We start from the raw sequence: 19043 nt of genomic DNA on the forward strand, positions 1-19043 counted from the left end.
CTGCTGTGCACCGATTTTATAAACTCTCTAGGTTACACTGGAAATGATTTGTAATTAATGATTGTCCCTATAATTAGCAGTGCCAAATTACATAATTCTTCCCAGGAACCTTCCTAGAAAATCTCCAAACCATTTCCTTTCAAGGAAATTATAGGAAACCATGTGACTCATACAATGAAGTCTCACCCTTCATGCATTATTCTGTTTTTTAACCTTTGTGTGTGTGTGTGTGCCCTTTGTCTTTCGCTGAGGGATTTTATAGTACTGAGCACACAAATCATTGCTTTACATTGCTGTTACATCTCTGGGATTTATGACTAAAATAGAAGCAGACAGAGAGTTAATCAAAAATGAGAATATTAGAGAGAAGAAAGAGACAGATATTAATAGCAGTTCAGGACAATGTAAGGAGATAGCCTGAAATCTAGAAAGCACTGCTCCCTCTGCTGGTAAAGAAGTGTCCCTGAAGGCTGTGACAGAAAGAGGTCATTGAGTTCACACTGTCACAGTCACTCTTGTTCTGTGGTGGAGTTATTGACAGCATTGCAGCATCCACACACCTGACTATACCTTCCGGTGTAGGCAAGACACCTTCACTGTAAAAACTCAAGGTCTTCTTTCTAAATTCAGCTGGACATGATGCCACTGTTTATTTGTTTTTAACAGGAGATGGTCGACTGGTTCAATGCTATTAGAGCGGCCAGGTTCCACTACCTACAGGTGGCTTTCCCTGGAGCAAGTGATGAGGAGGTGAGGATGACTGATCGAATCATACGCCACACTGCTACAGTATCAACTGAAAAAGGCAGAATAATCTAGAAGTCTGTTTAATATTAAGTGCATTCTTATTTTGTTCTTTTTGTCTTTTTTACTGCAGCTGGTGCCCAAACTGACCCGAAACTTCATGAAGGAAGGCTTTATGGAGAAAACGGGTCCAAAGGTTTGTGCTGTGGTTACACTCACTGGATCATACCAACACTTTAAAGTGAAATCAGGGGGAATAATATGAATTTACCCCTCAATTTCACAGTTACATCTGCCCAAATCTGACCAGAGGTCTAGAGTAGTGAAGTGTAGCAGCCCCTTGACACACACTGTATACTGTATATCAGTGTCTTGTGTACAATTTCATCAGAGAGTGATTTTTCCTTCTCAGATTGATTCTTTTCAGTAATTGAGTTCTGACCAAAAAGCATTTCTTTCACTCTCTCTGCAATGTTTGCAGTCTTTCTATACTGAAATACTCCCTGGTTCCTTGTTTTCTGTGTTGCAGTTTCATTAATCACAAATTTATTTAGAAATATACACCCTGTAAGCACAGGACTGAATTAATAAAGGTCTTAAAACTAGATTTTGGCCCCTCTACAAAACAGGGCCTCAAGAGCAGATAATAAAGCAGTGCCTACTTTAATTCCCTCATAATGTCAGTTGGGTTAGCGCTTTAGAGATGTGTTTTCCCAAACAACTGGTCTGTCAAGTGGTTTGAGCTAATTTAATTGAAAATATCAATTAAATTAGCTCAAACAAGCTGACAGACATTAAGTCTGGAGGTTGCACAGCGGGTGGATTTTCTCATTAGAAGTCAGCCCAGTTATGTAAAACTGTTCAATAGCAAAAGTCATTATTGTATTTTTTTTAAATTAATTTAAGTGGCCAAACTAGTCATTTAAATATACTACTGTATCAAAATGTTATAAAAGTATACTGAGCATTACTCGAATTAACTGACTCTCTTTGCTGTTTTTTTCTCATCATCTTCACTCTCTTTTGCTCTGCCGCAGCACACAGAGGGCTTTAAGAAGAGATGGTTCACCATGGATGACAGGAGACTCATGTATTTCAAAGACCCATTGGTAAGAAGAGACCTGCGTCCTCTTCACCTTTTTTGATTAGTTCTTACTGTTCACTTTGTTCACAGAACTTTCCCTCTCTTTTTCCCTCTCCCAGGATGCCTACGCTCGGGGTGAGGTGTTCATCGGCAGTAAGGAGAACAGCTACACTGTTCTGTCCGGCTTGCCTCCGTCCACTCAGGGCTACCACTGGAACCACGGCATCACCATTGTCACGCCGGACAGGAAGTTCCTGTTTGCTTGCGAGACGGAGGCCGAGCAACGAGATTGGATAGCGGCCTTCCAGAGGGTCATCAATCGACCAATGAGGCCACAGGAATATGCAGGTACAGAAAATTGGAAATTGGTTTATCCAAACATAATGAAAGAGTTTATTTGCATTAAGGGAACCTTTTTCCTGTTTTGTCTTTAAAGACTCCTTCTGGACATGATTTAAGATATATAAAAATGCTGTGAATAGAAATTTGGGTCTAATATATTGTTTCCACAAAAAAAAGGTCAGTTGTGATGTCACAAATTCTGCTCGGTACACTCAGATTTAAGGTGAGAACAGTGAAACTTTCCTCCTTCAGCACATGAATGTGAAAACAAACTGCACATACATCATTCTGCACAGTGAAGCTCCCAACATCCAAGTGAAGTAACTATAAGCAAAACACATTTTTGGAAATAAATGGGGGAAACAGTGAATACAAGTTAAGCTTTGAGAAGAACTTTAACACAAAATATTGGCTCTCAGCAGCTTTAATACACAAGTGTTAATGTTGCTTCTCAAACAACACACACTGGGTGAAAACATACTGTATTAAAACAGACCTGTTTGTCAATTGTTCTGTGTAATCTACTCTAACTTTACTGGCTAACTTTTCTTTGCAGTGGAGGCCCATTTTAAACACAAGCCTTGAAGCTGGCATGAAGCCACAACCCAGCTGGACTGGCCCGGTCTCATTCAGATCAGAGACAACCCCAATGTGTGACCACAGACCACGGCGGGAGGCAATGGGGTGGGGGTTGAGGGGCAGGAGTGGGTTTTGGGGTGGATGAGAATGAGATGAGAGAAGATGATGAAGAAAAAGAAGAAACAGAGGGACTCCAGTCTATGTATTGTGCAGAAAACAAACTCTAATGGGGCTCAAGGCCCCTCCTGGGGTGAAATGTTGGAGATCCGAGGCCAAAGGGTAGATGATGTCATCACTATTGCGCCTACCAACTTTGTGCTATACATTATCATGCCAACCGCCCTCCCTCTCCTCAGCCATGTGGACCCTTCCCCTGCAACAACCTCTCCCTTCTCCCTGGAATTTTGTCTTGTGAATGGTTCATTCTACCTGTAATCTAATGTAATTATGTAATCTAGAGTCATTTCACTGGTTGCTTAACAAAGACAATGCATTGTTAATTTATTGAATGTACAGTTTTGATGACAGTGGCTTACCTTGTGAGTGTGTGTGGAATTGTGAAGTTTTCGTTGAGGACGCGCTGTGAGGTTGAACTTCTGGCATTGAAACCCTGTTAAACCTGAATCTACAAAGTGCTGTTAACAACAAATATGCATAAACACACACACAAACTCTCAGTGATCACCGTCGCTGTTAACGTAGCCAGAGGTGGCTGATTTGTATCCAGATAGGGTTCTTTTCAAACCTCAATCCGACAGCTGTTCTCTTATTTATTTGTACTGTTGAACATACTGAGTCATCGTAGACAGTTATTGCTGCTTTAAAGGATTGTAATGTGACAGGATTGTAATTTATATAACACTTCTACAATAGTTTTATTTAATTTTTTGCATCTTGTGTTCAAGACACATGGTTGTGTTGATCCTTAAATCACAGTGATAGTTTGTTTCATTATGAAAATCTTAACATCAATACAGATGAAGCTGAAATCAAGTGGTTTTGTTTGATTTGTTGTCAGTGTTCACTCCAGTGTCTTTGTCTTCTTAAAGGATCATTTTGGTTTATTACAACTTGGGTCTTAGTGTCATAGTATTTGCCATCACTTCTATCTTTAATTGTGACATACTGGTTGAGTTGATTGCTGAGATGTGGAAATGCAGGAAGATTGCTAAAAAAAAAAAATTAGTCGATTACACAGGGCTTTTTTGTTCCCTGATCTCAATGTTCACTTTGCTGAGTACAATGTTGTCATAACTGATAGAAATGATGGCAAAAACTATGAAAATAACACCCAAATTGTAATACATCAGAATTATCCTAAACACAAAGATGTGTCGCCAACAACATAATGTTGTAACATTTAAAGAAATGTGTTTTTCCCCCCAAAGAACACACACCCGTATTGAAAACGTCCTACTAATTTTGCGCATATACTGTATAATGTAAAGGCAATGCTAGTGAAAGTGCAGTGATGGCATTTGTTCAGCAGATGGAGCTCTTCTGTTACTTTAAAAGGGAGCTCACGTGGCGTCAGTCAGGTGAAATCCTGAAGAAGAATTTAATGGAATTTTCCCATGAGAAGATGCTAATCACCAGAGTGAGAAGTTTGAGATTTTCACAGGACAGTTAATGACAAATTAAAGGAATAGTTGTACATCTTGAAAAATACACTCATTCTTGCTCAAGGTTAGATGAGAAGGTCAATACCACTCCCATGTGTGTGCATTATAGAGCTGGATTCAGGTGGCAATTAGCTTAGCTTTGACTTGAAGCATGTGGGGAAAAACCTAGCGTGACTCTTCAACCCTCCATAAAACCACAACTTGTCATCATCAAAACACCAAATGAGAGAATTGGAAGAGTATGCACAAAGTACATTGCTGAAGAAGCAGTACTTAACTACTAGTATTTTCCAATTTGAAAAAGCAGTCAAAATAAGTAAGGCCTGTGTTACCTAACTTGTTTTTTGTCACAGTGGGTGGAGCTCATCAGTCACTTGTAAAGGGAGACCAACACGTACGCTTTTATTTGGATGGAGAAGTGTGAGCTGAAGGTCTGCTGGTGAAAATGTCACCTGATGATCTCGCCACTCTTACGAAAAACTTCCATATACACACAGACACTGGCTCCAGAGTCTCACAGAATTATGGGTAAATCAATGTTGCTTCTGTCTGGCGGCCTTGTTGTCGTTGGCAACCAGGTTGTCATGGTAAACTGCTGAGACAGTGAGCCACTGAGCTGCAGCAGCCAGGTCGGACCCACACAGGAAGCGTTTAAAAGCGGGTGGGACCTCGGCTCAGCAGGCGCCGTGTTTGTCCTGAAGATAATATGGTCAGTGAGGCGCTGGCACATGTAGCCTGCAAATATAAAAGTATTAGTGGTACAGCTGCTGCTCCAGTACATGGCTTAGTCTGAATATTATGAGTAATCCTAACTCATGTTCTAATCATTTGAGGATTACATGTTCTTGTATGATTTTAGAACATTCCCTCAGTGTAGGATGCTTTTTTAACAGGTTTAATGCATTTAAAAACACATCACGGCAAGGCTCGACTCTGTCAACAGGTCTAATACCTTTTTAATGTCTCATTACCTTTTTGTTATAAATCAATGGAGTATTTCCTTTTTAGTTCTTTACGAAGTCTCTGGAAACTTACCCCAGCTGTCCTGTCCATCAGGCCCTGCAGTCGATACTCCACCCGGACTGTGAGACTGTGAAATTAGCTAATCTCCTCACAGGAAACCCAGCAGGACCAGCTGTTGGACTGTATGCAAACTGGATGAAGCACCAGAGAGGAACAGGTCCACAGTAAAAAAAAGAAAAAAAGAAAAAAAAGGAAGTCCAGTCAAGGGTGAGAAAGTCCTCAGTGATATCAGGTTTTAAGATGTGTCTACTTGGACTCTAAACCCAGTGTCACCTAAATGTGTTGAAATGTGTTGTGAAATCACTTGGATGGCTAAAATACACAAATAATTATGTGTCTTGATATTTTTCCTAGGTAGTTTTAAACATTAAATCACAAACTAACTAGTAAAGTGGATTAAGGGGTTAGCCTACCTGTTCTATTTTCTCCTCACAGAGGAGTCAGATTTATGTAAATATGTATTTCATTATGATGCCTTTTGCTGTCTAGAGAAATAGTTTTGGGAAACATTCATATTCTCTTTCTTGCCAAGAGTAAGACGAGAAGATTGATACCACTCTTGGTGATATCAATCCTCTCATCTAACTCTAGGCAAAAATATGCATATTTTTTCATTTTTGTTGCTTGATATGCAGAGTCTACACTGATACTGACACTGACATTTATCACAATGAGGACACAGACACAATCTCTTACTGATGTAAATCACAGAACCTTCTTGCTGGCCAAAGAAATCTTACATAAACATGCAGAATCTTCATATAATATTCCCTATAAAAGAAGAAAAAATGCAACAGCCTCAATGCTAATCAAAATGTATGAATATTTGGAAACTGTTTTACTTTACTCAGCCAGCTTTAGTGCGGAAAAACTGCTATTAAACCTGCAACGCCCTGTCTTAAGTAGGTGCTACTCACATACCAAAATTATTCATTAGTGTGGTGTTTCAGTGGAACGTTTTAGTGTCCAGTGTAGGCTTAAGTGTCATTTCTCAGGCCATGTCACTCAGAAGTGTCAAATTCAAGACAGGACACTGAACTTTGTTAATATTTAGTAATTCTTTGCATGAAAAGGAACAAATGTAACAATACATTGATGCACAATATGAGCCATTTGAAGTCTTCAAATATCAGCACTGTCCTTCAGATATTCATACTGGTCAAAACCTTAGGATTGAACTCTTACTAAGTCATCAAATCTCCAAACACTGGGCCTCATGCATGAATGAGTTGATCTTAAATTGTGCCTGCAAACAATTTAACTTAACAACTTTTGTGGCATTCATCAGTGCTCGGTTATTTCCCGTCTGTTCTTAAGTTAGATCAAAATTTCAAGGACCAGTGTGTAGGATTTAGTGGCATCTAGCGGTGAGTTTGCAAATTGCAACAAACTGAATACACCTCCCCTCCCCCTCCCCTTCCAAGTGTGTAGGAGAATCGATGGTGGCTGTGAAGCTCGTGAAAAATACTTAAGGCCCTCTCTTGAGCCAGGGTCTGGTTTGTCCATTCTGAGCTACTGTAGAAACATGGCAGTGCAACATGGCAGCCTCCATGGAAGAGGACCTGCTCTTTATGTAGGTATAAAGGGCTCATTCTAATGTAACGAAAACATGATTCTTATTTTCAGGTGATTATACACTAATTGAAACATACTTATGAATATTATATTCCATTTTTGCTGAGTCCGTTCAGCTAAATGCCACTAAATTCACACACTGCACCTTTAACAGTGCCCTAGACAACTGTAAGCCAATACGCACAAAAGCCAACTTGTGTTTTGTGCTTTGAAATATTAATGATGATGAAAAAGCAATTTGCTTTATGAAAACACAGAAGAAAAATGTTCTATAATTATTTATTAATTTAATAATTTTAAATGTTTACACTTATTAAAGATTAGGTCTAGCCTAACTGACAACAAAATTAGGCCAATATGCCTGCACGCATGCCCACACACATAAGCACGCACACACACACACACACACACACACACACACACACCCCTATCCAGTCATCAAAATGACAGCACACGTCATTAATTATGATTTGTCATAGTGCATGAAGTAGTATGAAGCGGTGCCAAACCAAATCTGCAATGGCTTATTTGCTACTGCTTGATGCGTTGGCCAACCAAGCCTTGAGAAGAGAGTTGTTTGCTGAGAGTCATGAGTGGCTCATAAGCCGCTTTCAATTACCGAGGCAGATTCTTCAAAACCTGTGTGCTGTTCTGGAGCCTCAACTTAGATCAGAGACAAAACAGATCTAGTCTGACTCCACCTCATTTGAAAGTACTCACCGCTATCGGTTTCCTGGCTACTGGGACCTGCCATAAGGATTGGTGGTAGGTCTGGCATATCCCAGTCCACTGTTAGTGGTGCGCTCCCCAAAGTTCTCCAGGCTATCATTCAGTTAACACCACAGTGCATTCAGTTTCCATATACCGCTGCTCAGCAGACCCAGATAAAAAGGGAATTTTATGCCATTGCTGTACTGCCCAACACTATTGGAGCAATCGACCGTACTCATGTACGCATCAAGGCACCATCTCCAAATCTGTTACCCTTCCTCAATAAAAAACAGTTCCATTCAATCAACGTCCAAATAATATGTGATGCACAGAATAACATCTTGAACACGGTGACTCGATGGCCGGGGGGATCACACGACTTGTGCTCCACAACAGTTTGGTGGGTCTGTGGTTGGATCAAAGTGCTGCTGAAGATGGGTGGCTTATTGGTAAGTGTTATAATATGATAGATTTTTCATAAGTCTGCATTATTACCTTTCAACATAAATCCAATTTTTAATTTAGGTGATGGGGCTATACGCTACTATCATGGCTTATGACACCATTTCCCAACACTCAGACCTAACAGGAGGTGGCCTATAACCAGAAACTGACGCATACTTGCTCAGTGGTGTAGCGCACTATCGGTATACTGAAAAGTCGATGGCTATGCCCAGACACTAACCTGATGTGCCAGATGGTTTGTTAAACAGAACCATCTGAGAAGTCGTCAATGGAAACTGTTTGGGAAAGGGCAGGCACTTTCATAAAAACTTGGCAGGTGATTGGATGAACCATCTATCTATCACCGTCTTACCTTGCAAGGCAGCAGGATGCACAACACTGAATGGTCCAAACCACCGTTGGTTCGGACACAAGCGCATAACTTGAAGCCTGACAAGATGGATTCTCACGTGATGTTGTGAATCCAGCTGCCTCGTAAGGTAACCTAGACACAGCAGGTGGAAAGCTTTTATACACATCTGAAAAAGTGTGCAAAATAACCATGGCCTGCTGTGTTCTGCACAGTAATGCAACATGGTGTGCCCCCACCCCACCTGCCACTACCTGAAGACATGGAGGTTTATGGTTTCGTGAGACCTGACAACAGACATGACGTTGAAACCTGACAGCAACTCATTTCACTTTTTTAACATGTAAGCAGATCACTTTTGTTACATTGTGAAATGACCTGGGCCTATACTCATTGTAGAAAAACTGAAATGGCACTTATTTGATAAATGGTTTTTATTTCTTGGTTTTTGAAGTTAAAAATCTTTGAGAGTGTCATTATTTTGTGAAAAAGTGGATGACATATAATGAAGAGTCTCTAACATCTCTTGATTTTGTAGGACCGACTCTGGTCAGGTGGATCGTCTTCATGGTCCAGGTGTGCTCTGAGAGGTGGATGGCGCACTGGAGCCAGATGCATCTGAAAAATAAGATAAAGATTGTTAATACATATGTTTTGTTTAATTTATTCATATACCAATGATTTAAGATGGGCATGTAGCTTAAAACAAAAATGGGCATGGTAGGCTATAAATTAGGTAAAATTAGAGTGTTTTTTAAAAAATATGTTTAATGTGGAATCAAATGAAGCAATCGACTTGATTAAATTCCCTTAAATTTAGATTGATGCTTACCATTGTCTTCAGATCTTGCTAGTTGATCCTGGGGTAGCCTATGCTGTCTGGTGCTGACAGGATGTTTCCTGGCTGTGGTACATAGGTCGCTGTCCAGTGGAATATCAGACTGCACCCCAGAGAAACCTCTCCAATAATGGCTCCAATGCGCTCATCCATGACTGTTGTTTTGACAGTTTCCTGGCCCCCTCCCGTGGCTGTAATAGTATGCTTGGCAGCAGACAGTCGTTTTTTGGCGTCCATTTTCAGATCAAACCGTTTAAAAAAATTTTCACTAAGAGTTCTTTCTTCTGAACACACAGCATTCATTGCACTGGTGATCTCTTGCCATGCTTTGCACTTTTCTGGACTGGTGACCCGACTGCTCACACTTGAAAATAACTTAATTTTTCTTAACGAAACTTCATTAAGTAAATTTCTCTGCAGAAGAAACTTTTTTCCTTTTTGCTGCCACTAGGTGGCACTTTCCTTTCCTTTTTTTCTTTCTTTTGCCTGAGCTTAATGTTACCTGTCAAACTGCTGTGGTTTGTTGGTTTGTGGTTTGCACATGGCACTTAAGTCTGCTGCCCTTATAATGGTTTATTGGGGCGTTTACTTATGCTAATTGCAAATTGCCTGGCACGCGCATCCAATTTAAGATCAAACGCAATTCATCAACACACTCAGATGGGTAAGAACAGACTTGGCTGTCAGCACACATCTCATGAATCCCATGTAGGATTTTCTTATTTTCCTCTTATTGCTTTGTGCAAGAACAAATATAAGAGAAAAATAAGAAAACATTCATGCATGAGGCACATGTCTTATAAGTCATTAAAGCAGGCCAGTTTACTGTTTCAGTTTGAATAGTCAGTAGTCTTTGCCTATGTGGCCTTCAAGGCCTGCTGAGTGTTGTATAGATAGGCTGTTCCCAGCCAGAGGGAGGACTGTGTGGAGGTGGTGCCAAGGCCAGGCTGTTGATAAGCGGAGCATAAGGCCTGTGGGAGGAGTGGAAGTATGGGTACTGATACAGACCAGCGGGGTACCCAGAAAAGGCACTGTAGAAACCGGAGCTCTGAAGGTCAGTGTAGTCAGACTGGTTGGCAGAAGAGGTGGAGGAGGTCGAGGAGGAGCAGGCACCAAAGCCCAGAGAGGTGTACTCAGGTTGTTGTGGTGGAGGAGGGGTGGCAGAGGAAGAGCATTGGGAGGAGTGGCTGCTGTAGTGTCCTGGACTCATCTGCTCAGTTTTAATCTGAGGTTTCTGGCTACTGTCCTCGTGGAGCCCATAGGTGTGACGATCGGAAGATGACGGTGCCATTGCAATGGAAGTTCCAGTCTTGGGTGTCCACGTGGGAATGCCATGAGAGTGAGAGTGGATGCTGGGTAAAGTGAATGATCCAGAGGGGTTGTTATGTCCATGGTTGGTATCTGGCGGGGTTAGAACTGTGGCGGTGCGGCTGTTGGGAGGCAGGTACTGGTCGAACTCATGGACGTCAAATCCATCGATGGTGCTGATGACGTCACTGCTGAGCTCTGAGATGTCCACATTACTGAAGTCAATGTTCTGACGGCCAGTGGGAGGAACAGAGCCGTCCAAAGGCCGGTGGCCCTCATGTTTGGTTCCCATGTGAAGGTCGGTTTTAGGTGTAGTAGGAGGTGTTGGAGGTCCATGAGACTGACCTGGACAAAAGCAAAGAGAAAAGGAGTGTAATCCATTCCAGCATTGTAGTTTACACTGCAACAAATATGAAGTTAAAAGTGTATTAAAATTGGAGATCTGGATGTAACTAGTCATCTCACCTGTCCTGTCGGCCAGCCTGGCCACCCCCGGTTCTGGCTTATATAAGCCCTGCTGGTGCTGCTGGACAAGGCCAGGTCTGCAGTCCCCTTGACCTGGTTTGGTGCTCTTGCGTCTCCGAGGCTGGTACTTGTAGTCTGGGTAGTCTTTCTTGTGCTGCAGCCTCAGCCTGTCAGCCTCTTCAACGAAGGGACGCTTCTCAGTCTCAGAGAGAAGTCTGAGGAGGAGAGTGGGGGGGTAGGGTGGGAGGTTAGGCTCATTGGATGGACTTTAAAACATCAGCATCCAGAAATAGAAACATATTGATGAAAATACATTAGCTAATATATTCAATCCAAACTGGAAAGACATATCACCACAACAAAAGGAACACAACACAGGTGTTCTCTAAAATACCAGACAAATTAGACAAATAAGTATTATTGGTATTACTTAACTGAGCAACTTTTTATGCACTTTTACTCTTTGAAACTAACTCAGTGATTCCATTTAAAATTTCACTGTGAGAATAAAGCTTTACTACATGAATCAGCTGTACAGCTGCACAGTTGTCATGTTTTTCAAGCTGTCAGAAATTGGCCAATGCATTAGCAGGGGGCTGCCAGTTAGAAGAATTATTTTTTTATTAAACATATTGCCTTATTGCACGAGGGAGATCACATTTTACAATTTCCTCTGTATCCTTCTGTAATTATATCATTGCCTCAGTTTATAAAAAACTTTTTGCCAAGTATTTTCCCATCAATGTTTTATTTCTCTTGAAAAAGAGTTCCCGATCTCAATGAGACTACCTCATACAGGATTAAATACATTTGTATTTATGCAAAATCACAAAAAAGTTGTGCTTAATTTAATAAGTGTTAGTTACTGACTGTCAGCTGTTAATTCATCAGAAGAGTTGTGACATTTCATACAAGTGAATTCCTCATTTTGTAATGAAAACCACACCAGAAAAAACAGGATTAACAATTAACAATACGCTAACAGTCTGCAAGCACAGTTGCATGTACTAACAGCTCATTAGTTGAAGTTGAGAGTTTCTGGTTGTGATGCAGTACTCACCGCCACAGTTTGCCCAGCGTCTTGCTGAGCTCAGCGTTGTGCAGATGAGGATACTGGTCCGCCAGCTTCCTCCGCGCTGCCTGCGCCCACACCATGAACGCGTTCATCGGCCGTTTCACATGAGGTTTGTTCTTCAGCCCTCTCTCCCCTTGACTGGGCATCGGCACCAGCGACCAGTCGTAACCTTTCAGCACCTGCGACACCGCGTCGCGGATGCAGACTGGAAACCGCTCATCCTCCGCGTTTCTCTCCGTTTTGTGCGTAATCCTCGCCGGGCACGCTGCTCCTTGTGCGTCGGACCCTGCTGAAGAGGTCGGGGACTCTGAATCCGATCCATGCAGCGAGAAGGAGCTGTCGCTGCCTGTGGGGCTGCACAGATGGTCTGTCAAGGACTTGTTCTCCTCTGTCATGTTAGAGCCGGTAAAAAGTTGCCAGAATGATCTACTGTCGCCCAGATTCCTCTCCAAGTGCGTAAATGCGCGCGACTGTGTAGGAAGATTGTGTCTACGAAATCAAGTAAAATCCCAAATTTCTTGTCTTGAACCTGCCATTCCTTTTCACATCCTCTTCTACAGACGGGCAAAGTTTGAAGAGCAACTGTTTTCTTTTTAGCACTTCAACTCCTGCTTCTCTCCACCCCTCCGGTCCTATTGGCTTTCCCAAAGTTTTACCAGCAGAGTGCCTCCTGTTTTGGCATAATGAAGCAGGAGAAGGCAGTTAATAGTTGATAGTGAGTGTGGCAGCCTAATAGGCTATTACACTAAGAATTTAAAACATTTTAGTTCGATGGTAGTTTAATCTAGACATCTCTATTATGGATGAGTTTGGTGTGTCCAAATGCTGGAAATAAGTAGAGGCTCATGAAGTACTATTTTATAGCCTACTTCTGCTCCACTCTGCATTTCAGAGCCATATATCTAACAGCTTTTCACTAATTTTAATATTTTACAACATAAGATAAAAAAGTGAAGCACTGATATAGATTAAAATGAACAGCAGTATTCAAATTAACACCACTTGACCAAAGTACAACATTAAAATGCTGCTTATACTCAATATATAATAATTAACCAATAATGTCATATAAATAATGATAGAACACTCACAAAGCCAATGGTTTGATGTAGCTTGCTGATTTTTTTTTACACGAATAATAATATTATTATTAGTAGAAGTACTAGTATTATATATATTGTTAATAATGATAACAACAACAGCAATAATAATAATAATAATAATAATAATAATAATAATAATAATAATTAATACACATCGGAGTTCCGCGTGTTTAGTCACGTGACTGTGAGTTCCTCCACTGACTGCCCGCGCGAACATGGCGGCCGCCGGTGGCAGCACAGACACCTCTTTAAGGAAAAGACGTGTCGATAGCAGCAAAGCGGAGACAAACAGCTGTAAAGACAATGGAGCAAACTCAGGCAAAGACTCGGAGAAAGAAAAGAAGCTTCCGTCCTTACAGACCGGGACTTACTGGCTCACTCGTATCGTGCTGCTGCGCGCCGTCGCCTTTATTTACTGTGAGTGACATGTACAGCTTTACTTTACTAAGTTGGTTATAAAGTCACAAACAGATTTTGTTAATCGCTTGTTGCGTGTTTGTTTAACGTATATCCTTGCTGTTTAAATTCTGCTTTCAGTGCAGTTGTCATGTTAGACATTTGCTCTGCAGCTTCATGTTTGTTTTTTGACACAGCGAATTAGAAATAGCATATATGATAACAATATGTGCTTAAGTTGATGTCTTAAGCTGGTAGCTGGCACTGCTGAAGTGTGCGTTTAGTGTTATGACCCATGACCCATGTTATTACAAAAATATAAAAAGTTACTGTGACGTGCTTCTGAGCAGTAGGTCACAGGTCACAGCTGCTCCAGCTCCTGTCAGTGGTGACTGTCTGACTGGTGGAAGTGGTGATTTTGAATTAGATATAGCATTTAAATAATAAGTGGTAACTGGTGTACTCTGTTGGGCAGTTGTTAATGTTTTCCACTATTATTCTTACAGTTAGAAGTCCGAGGCTTCTGTTCTCTGATGAAAAATGATTTGTTTTTTAAAGCCACTTGTCCTGGTTAGAGTTACAGTGTTGGCAACAGGGCGGCTGGGGGATGTAATCCTTCCACAATGTATGAAAAATATCTGCTTAGCCCCATTTGAGCCTGTCTCATCCACTCTACGGCAGACAGTCCAGACTTACCAGATGTAAATTTGCCAAACCAACCAGTTACTCCTCACCCTCAAAGTTTTTTTTGTTGAAAACGGAAACATTTGTAGAACAGAGACTGAGACCATCAGTGGTGGAAGAAGTATTCACATCCTTTACTTAAGTAAAAGTACCAATACAGCAATGTAGAAATACTCCATTACAAGTAAAAGTCCTGCATGAAAAATCCCGCTGAAATAAAAGTACTAAAAGTATTAAGGTAAAAGTACTAATTTTGTCCCTCTGACTAATATAATTATATATATGTCATCATTAGATTATTAAAACTGCAGCATGTTACTGTTGTAGCTGCTGGAGGTGAAGCTAGTTTCAACTACTTTATAAACAGCTAGTTTAGTCCAGTGGTTCCCAACCTAGGGGTCGAGGCCCCTTCAAAGAGTCACCAGATAAATCTGAGGGGTTGTGAGATGATTAATGGGAGAGGAAAGAAGAAAAAAAAAAGTTCTGAGACACAAATCTGTTTTCATTTGAACATTTATTGAAATGAAACCATGTGATGAGTTTAGAGGGGAAAAATCACTATTTGGTGGAGCTGTTAACAACTCATAGACATCTGAAATGTGACCCCGACTACACACTGCTTTTTGTAAGACGTCAAAAGCCAAAAAGGTTGGAAACCACTGGTTTCATCTTTAACAATGTGTTGTATTTTAAAAGCTTGTTATATTATCCGTTGTGTCAAATCTTCATCTGAAAAGTAACTAAAGCTGTGAAATAAATGTAGTGGAGTAGAAAATACAATATTTCCCTCTAAAATGTAGATGAATGGAAGTATAAAGTAGCATAAAATGGAATGAAAGTACCTCAAAGTCGTACTTAAGTACAGTACTTGAGTAAATGTACTTAGTTACTTTCCACCTCTGGAGACCATCCAACTTGTTCAGTACTCTTATCTCAGCTGTCTGTTCCCATGATGTCATTTTTTGTGGCCAATACGCATTTACATCTATGGTCCAACAGCCATCGCATATGACAGTCATCATATTTAATGATAGAGCAATGAATGAATGAGTAATATTTGTTTTTTTTCTATAGTTGTGGCATTCAGCGTTGCTTACAACCAGAATAAGCAACTGATAGGTGAGCACGGCCTGATGCCCTGCAAGAACTACCTCAACAGCGTCAAGCGCTACGTGGGTGGAAAGATAGGCATGGCCGCCCTGGCATACACACCCTCCATCCTCTGGTTCTTGGACTGGAGTGACATGGATGCCAACCTGGATGGCATTGCTCTGTTGGGGATGGCAGTGTCTGGGTTTGTCCTGGTGACAGGAATGGCCAACATGGTGATCATGGTAGCACTGTGGTTGCTTTACCACTCCCTGGTCAACGTGGGACAGCTGTGGTGAGTCTGGGATGCGCACATACAACAGTACTCACATGTAAATAACAAACTTCAATAAAATAATCATATTCATACAGTTTTGCAAACTAAAATGATCAGATTCAGTTTTTAAAATGTTCAATTCCAGACTGTCCTTTCAATTTTGTGCTTTTATTCATCGCATCATGGTTGGTGGTGTTTTTTTTAAAGGGGTATTCCGTGTCAAATCAGACAGAGTCACGAAAAGTGGTTGCAGCAGCGTCTCAGGTTTTGCTCAGATTTTTTCTATAGAATGTTCCCCAAACTAAGGACTGTAAAATAGTTTTGTTCAATTCCAATGTTTCTATATTTTTTTGGCCCTTGATATTTTTAAATTTTTACACTCTCAAACGCTTTATCTGGGAAGCCATGTTTGGGCATTAATATCTTGAAAAGTATTATTAGTAACTTCACCAAAGTTTGTAGGATGGAAGACAAACATGTTCTCAGTGTGACTGAACCATTAAAAGTTTGTTCTGCATGCCTATTGATTTTCTACAAAGCCCTAGATTTGGAAAGAAGTGTAAAATTCTTAAATGAGAGTGATATTTAGGGTATTATAAACCCATTTTTTTGCACCCATATCGTATCAATCATTATTTTTTTCTTCAAATACAATCTTTTATTAATTTTGTGCCAATATCTGAGGTCTCTACCACCAATGGACTTGAAGATATTATGAATAAAATAAGGCATGGCAGCATTTTTGGGTCATTTTCATAAGACCAAAATGGTATGTGGGGTAGCTAGTAGGAAGATGAAAATGTATGTGGAAATAGCTTAATGTATGGACATTTAGTGTACAAAGTGCCAGTGTCCTTCCACGTTCCCTTCATACACATAGTTAAAGGTATTGTTTTAACTCTAGGAAAAAAAATGTCCATAATGAAGAAGCAGTGTCTCTGAAATATTGATTGGAGTAAAGAAATACATGTTTTCTGTAGATTTATTTTGCTATAGGTCATTAATGCAAGTTATATTCTTTACTATCAGGGCATATAGCTTTCTAACATGCACACTGTAAAACTACATGTATAAACACATCCAACTTTTTTTGTGGAAAGACATTTAGATACTCCCACTGGAGCCTGAGAGGGCCATTTAGGATACCACTTATTCCTCCTTATACCAGAGGTTTTATCAAAATATTTCACTTATTTTAATATCCAGGACCTTACTGGAGACACAGTCCCATCTCAAATGTCCTCTATTCCAATGAACGTACTGAAAACATGCATATCCTTCCTATGACACAAGAATTCAATAATCATGGAGATACTGAAGCAAAAAATGTAATCCTGAAATGGATGTTTTTCTGCCATAGGTAAAATATCTCTCAAATCTGTGCTCTTGTCAATCAGATGTAATTGTCTTTTTAATAACAGATAAGTGTAATGGAAGGACATTGGCACTTTGCACCCTTGATAACCATACATCAAGCAATTTCCATGCACTTTTTTTATGTTCCCACAAGTTACCTCACATACCATTTTGGTCCTATGAAAATGACCAAAATATGCTACCACGCTTCATAAAACCTTAATGTCCATTGGTGGTAGAGACCTCAAATATTGGCACAAAAATAATGATTGATATCATATAGGTGCAAAAATGTGGGCCTTATAGAAATAAAACAGCATGCACTACAGGCTTTTAATGGTTTTGGCAAACAGAACACATGATTGTCTTCCATCCTGCAAAGTTTGGTGAGGCTAGGAACAATACTTATCTAGATATTAATGCCCAAACATGGCTTCCCAGATAAGGTGTTTTTGAGGCTATAAAAATGAAATAATATCAAGGGCTGAAAAAATATGAAAACAAAGGATTTGAACAAAAATATTTTTATAGGCCTTGGTTTTGGACCCATTCATGATATAGACAAGGTCTGAACAAAATGGTGCTGCAACAACCTTATCTGATTTGACACGGAATGACCCTAAAACTGTACTAATCATTATTTAGATTTAGTTTTTTTTTTAAAAGCTGCACTAATCATTATTTTATGCATTAAAGACATGATAGGATTCAACAGTTATTGCAGCTTTAAAAAACATTATTTGTCAGATTTAATTATTTTTGCTGTTTCATTCTTGTCTCTTATTTAAAATGTAGGGTGTGCATTAACATTATTAAATTGCGGTATCTTTTTTTTTATATATCTCTGTAGGTACTCCTTCGGTAAGTGAACTTCCTGGTCCTGGCTGAGCACTTCATGCACGTTTCAACCTTCAAACATTCTTCACCTCTGCTCCCTTTGTGCTTCTGCCATAATTACAAGAAGTGGATATGAGTCAAAGCATTATGTGAGACACACAGGTTTGAATATCACTTTCAATCTCTTCTTAATAGTGAAACCAGTCTGGTAAAAATCCCTCAAAAAAGCTTGCGTATGCACTGACCTCTTTGACACATCTGATTTAAGCGTTTAGAAACTTCGGAATGTTTTTTTTTTATAGAGGAGAAACATGATTGTACTTTTAAACTTATGTTTTTGAGTCTCATGTGCAACTTTCTCATGATTCTTTTCCAAATTGTTTATAGCCAGTTATTGGATTAAAACACAGTCACTTACAGAATTAGGATATATTGACATGAAGCAGATTTCCTTCTGACTTGGTGAACCCAGTAAACTGTCATGAATGTAATGGTGAAACAAGAGGATAGATGGGAATGAAATAAGAAAGTCTAAATAGGAGGTTTCATGTAGGGCTCTGGCTCAGATAAGTGGCGAGGTCAGTGGCAGCTCTGTGATTGGTTAATGACACTTTGTAGTCAGAGACGCCAGGCTGATGTCTGTGGTTGGGAGCTGTGGCTTCCATTTCTCTTTTTTTTCTTTTTGTCTCACTCTCACTGTCTTTCTCCCTCAGTCATTCTTTTTTTTGGACCTATTATCACCCTACGGCTCCTCTGATTGTTCCCAAGTCCAGACTAAAAACCAGAGGCCATGGGCTTTTGCTGTTAAGGACATTAGTTTTATAGAACAGCATGCCCAGCAGACATTGTTCGCTCACTCAAGTCCCTTTTTTTTAAAAAATTGAAAATCAGAAAATTGCATTTATTAAGATAAATCTTATGTTATTGACAGTTAAATCATATACTGTTGTAACTATTGTGAGTTTGCTCAGTTGTCATGCAACTGTTGATGTTCAAGCTTTCCATTTTTCTCAACATTACAAGAACTTTTCATCCTTGTTGGCTTTCAAGGTAGGCTCATTATTGACCTCGGAAACTCAGCTCTCTTTCAGTCGTATCACACGGTCTTCATAAGCAGATGA

The 19043-nt window shown here is 40.1% G+C and overlaps 3 protein-coding genes across 5 annotated transcripts in view; 2 read left to right on the plus strand and 1 right to left on the minus strand.

The window, feature by feature from the left end:
* The window catches only part of LOC121887456 (arf-GAP with dual PH domain-containing protein 1-like), a 34042-nt gene extending 30300 nt beyond the window's left edge, over positions 1-3742 (plus strand). For all 3 annotated transcript variants that reach the window (XM_042398235.1, XM_042398234.1, XM_042398236.1), the window contains 5 exons: positions 667-750; positions 878-940; positions 1782-1853; positions 1948-2176; positions 2727-3742. In XM_042398235.1, the coding sequence (XP_042254169.1) occupies positions 667-750; positions 878-940; positions 1782-1853; positions 1948-2176; positions 2727-2755 (477 nt within the window). In that variant the 3' untranslated portion in view covers positions 2756-3742. The remainder of the gene's footprint in view (positions 1-666; positions 751-877; positions 941-1781; positions 1854-1947; positions 2177-2726) is intronic.
* A 3522-nt stretch (positions 3743-7264) lies between these two features.
* Positions 7265-13266, minus strand: LOC121886515 (transcription factor Sox-8-like). The gene is made up of 4 exons (XM_042396556.1): positions 12166-13266; positions 11106-11320; positions 9327-10985; positions 7265-9112 (listed from the first exon to the last, which is right to left on the minus strand). Exons 1-3 carry the CDS (start codon positions 12573-12575, stop codon positions 10201-10203), a joined length of 1410 nt encoding a protein of 469 aa, XP_042252490.1. The 5' UTR covers positions 12576-13266; the 3' UTR covers positions 7265-9112; positions 9327-10200.
* Positions 13267-13448: 182 nt separating this feature from the next.
* Positions 13449-19043, plus strand: part of lmf1 (lipase maturation factor 1) — a 34529-nt gene continuing 28934 nt past the window's right edge. The window contains exons 1-3 of the mRNA XM_042396555.1: positions 13449-13700; positions 15438-15747; positions 17936-17946. Of these exons, the coding sequence (XP_042252489.1) occupies positions 13499-13700; positions 15438-15747; positions 17936-17946 (523 nt within the window). The 5' untranslated portion in view covers positions 13449-13498. The remainder of the gene's footprint in view (positions 13701-15437; positions 15748-17935; positions 17947-19043) is intronic.

This window comes from Thunnus maccoyii, chromosome 20 (assembly GCF_910596095.1).
Source record: "Thunnus maccoyii chromosome 20, fThuMac1.1, whole genome shotgun sequence".
NCBI lineage: Eukaryota > Metazoa > Chordata > Actinopteri > Scombriformes > Scombridae > Thunnus > Thunnus maccoyii.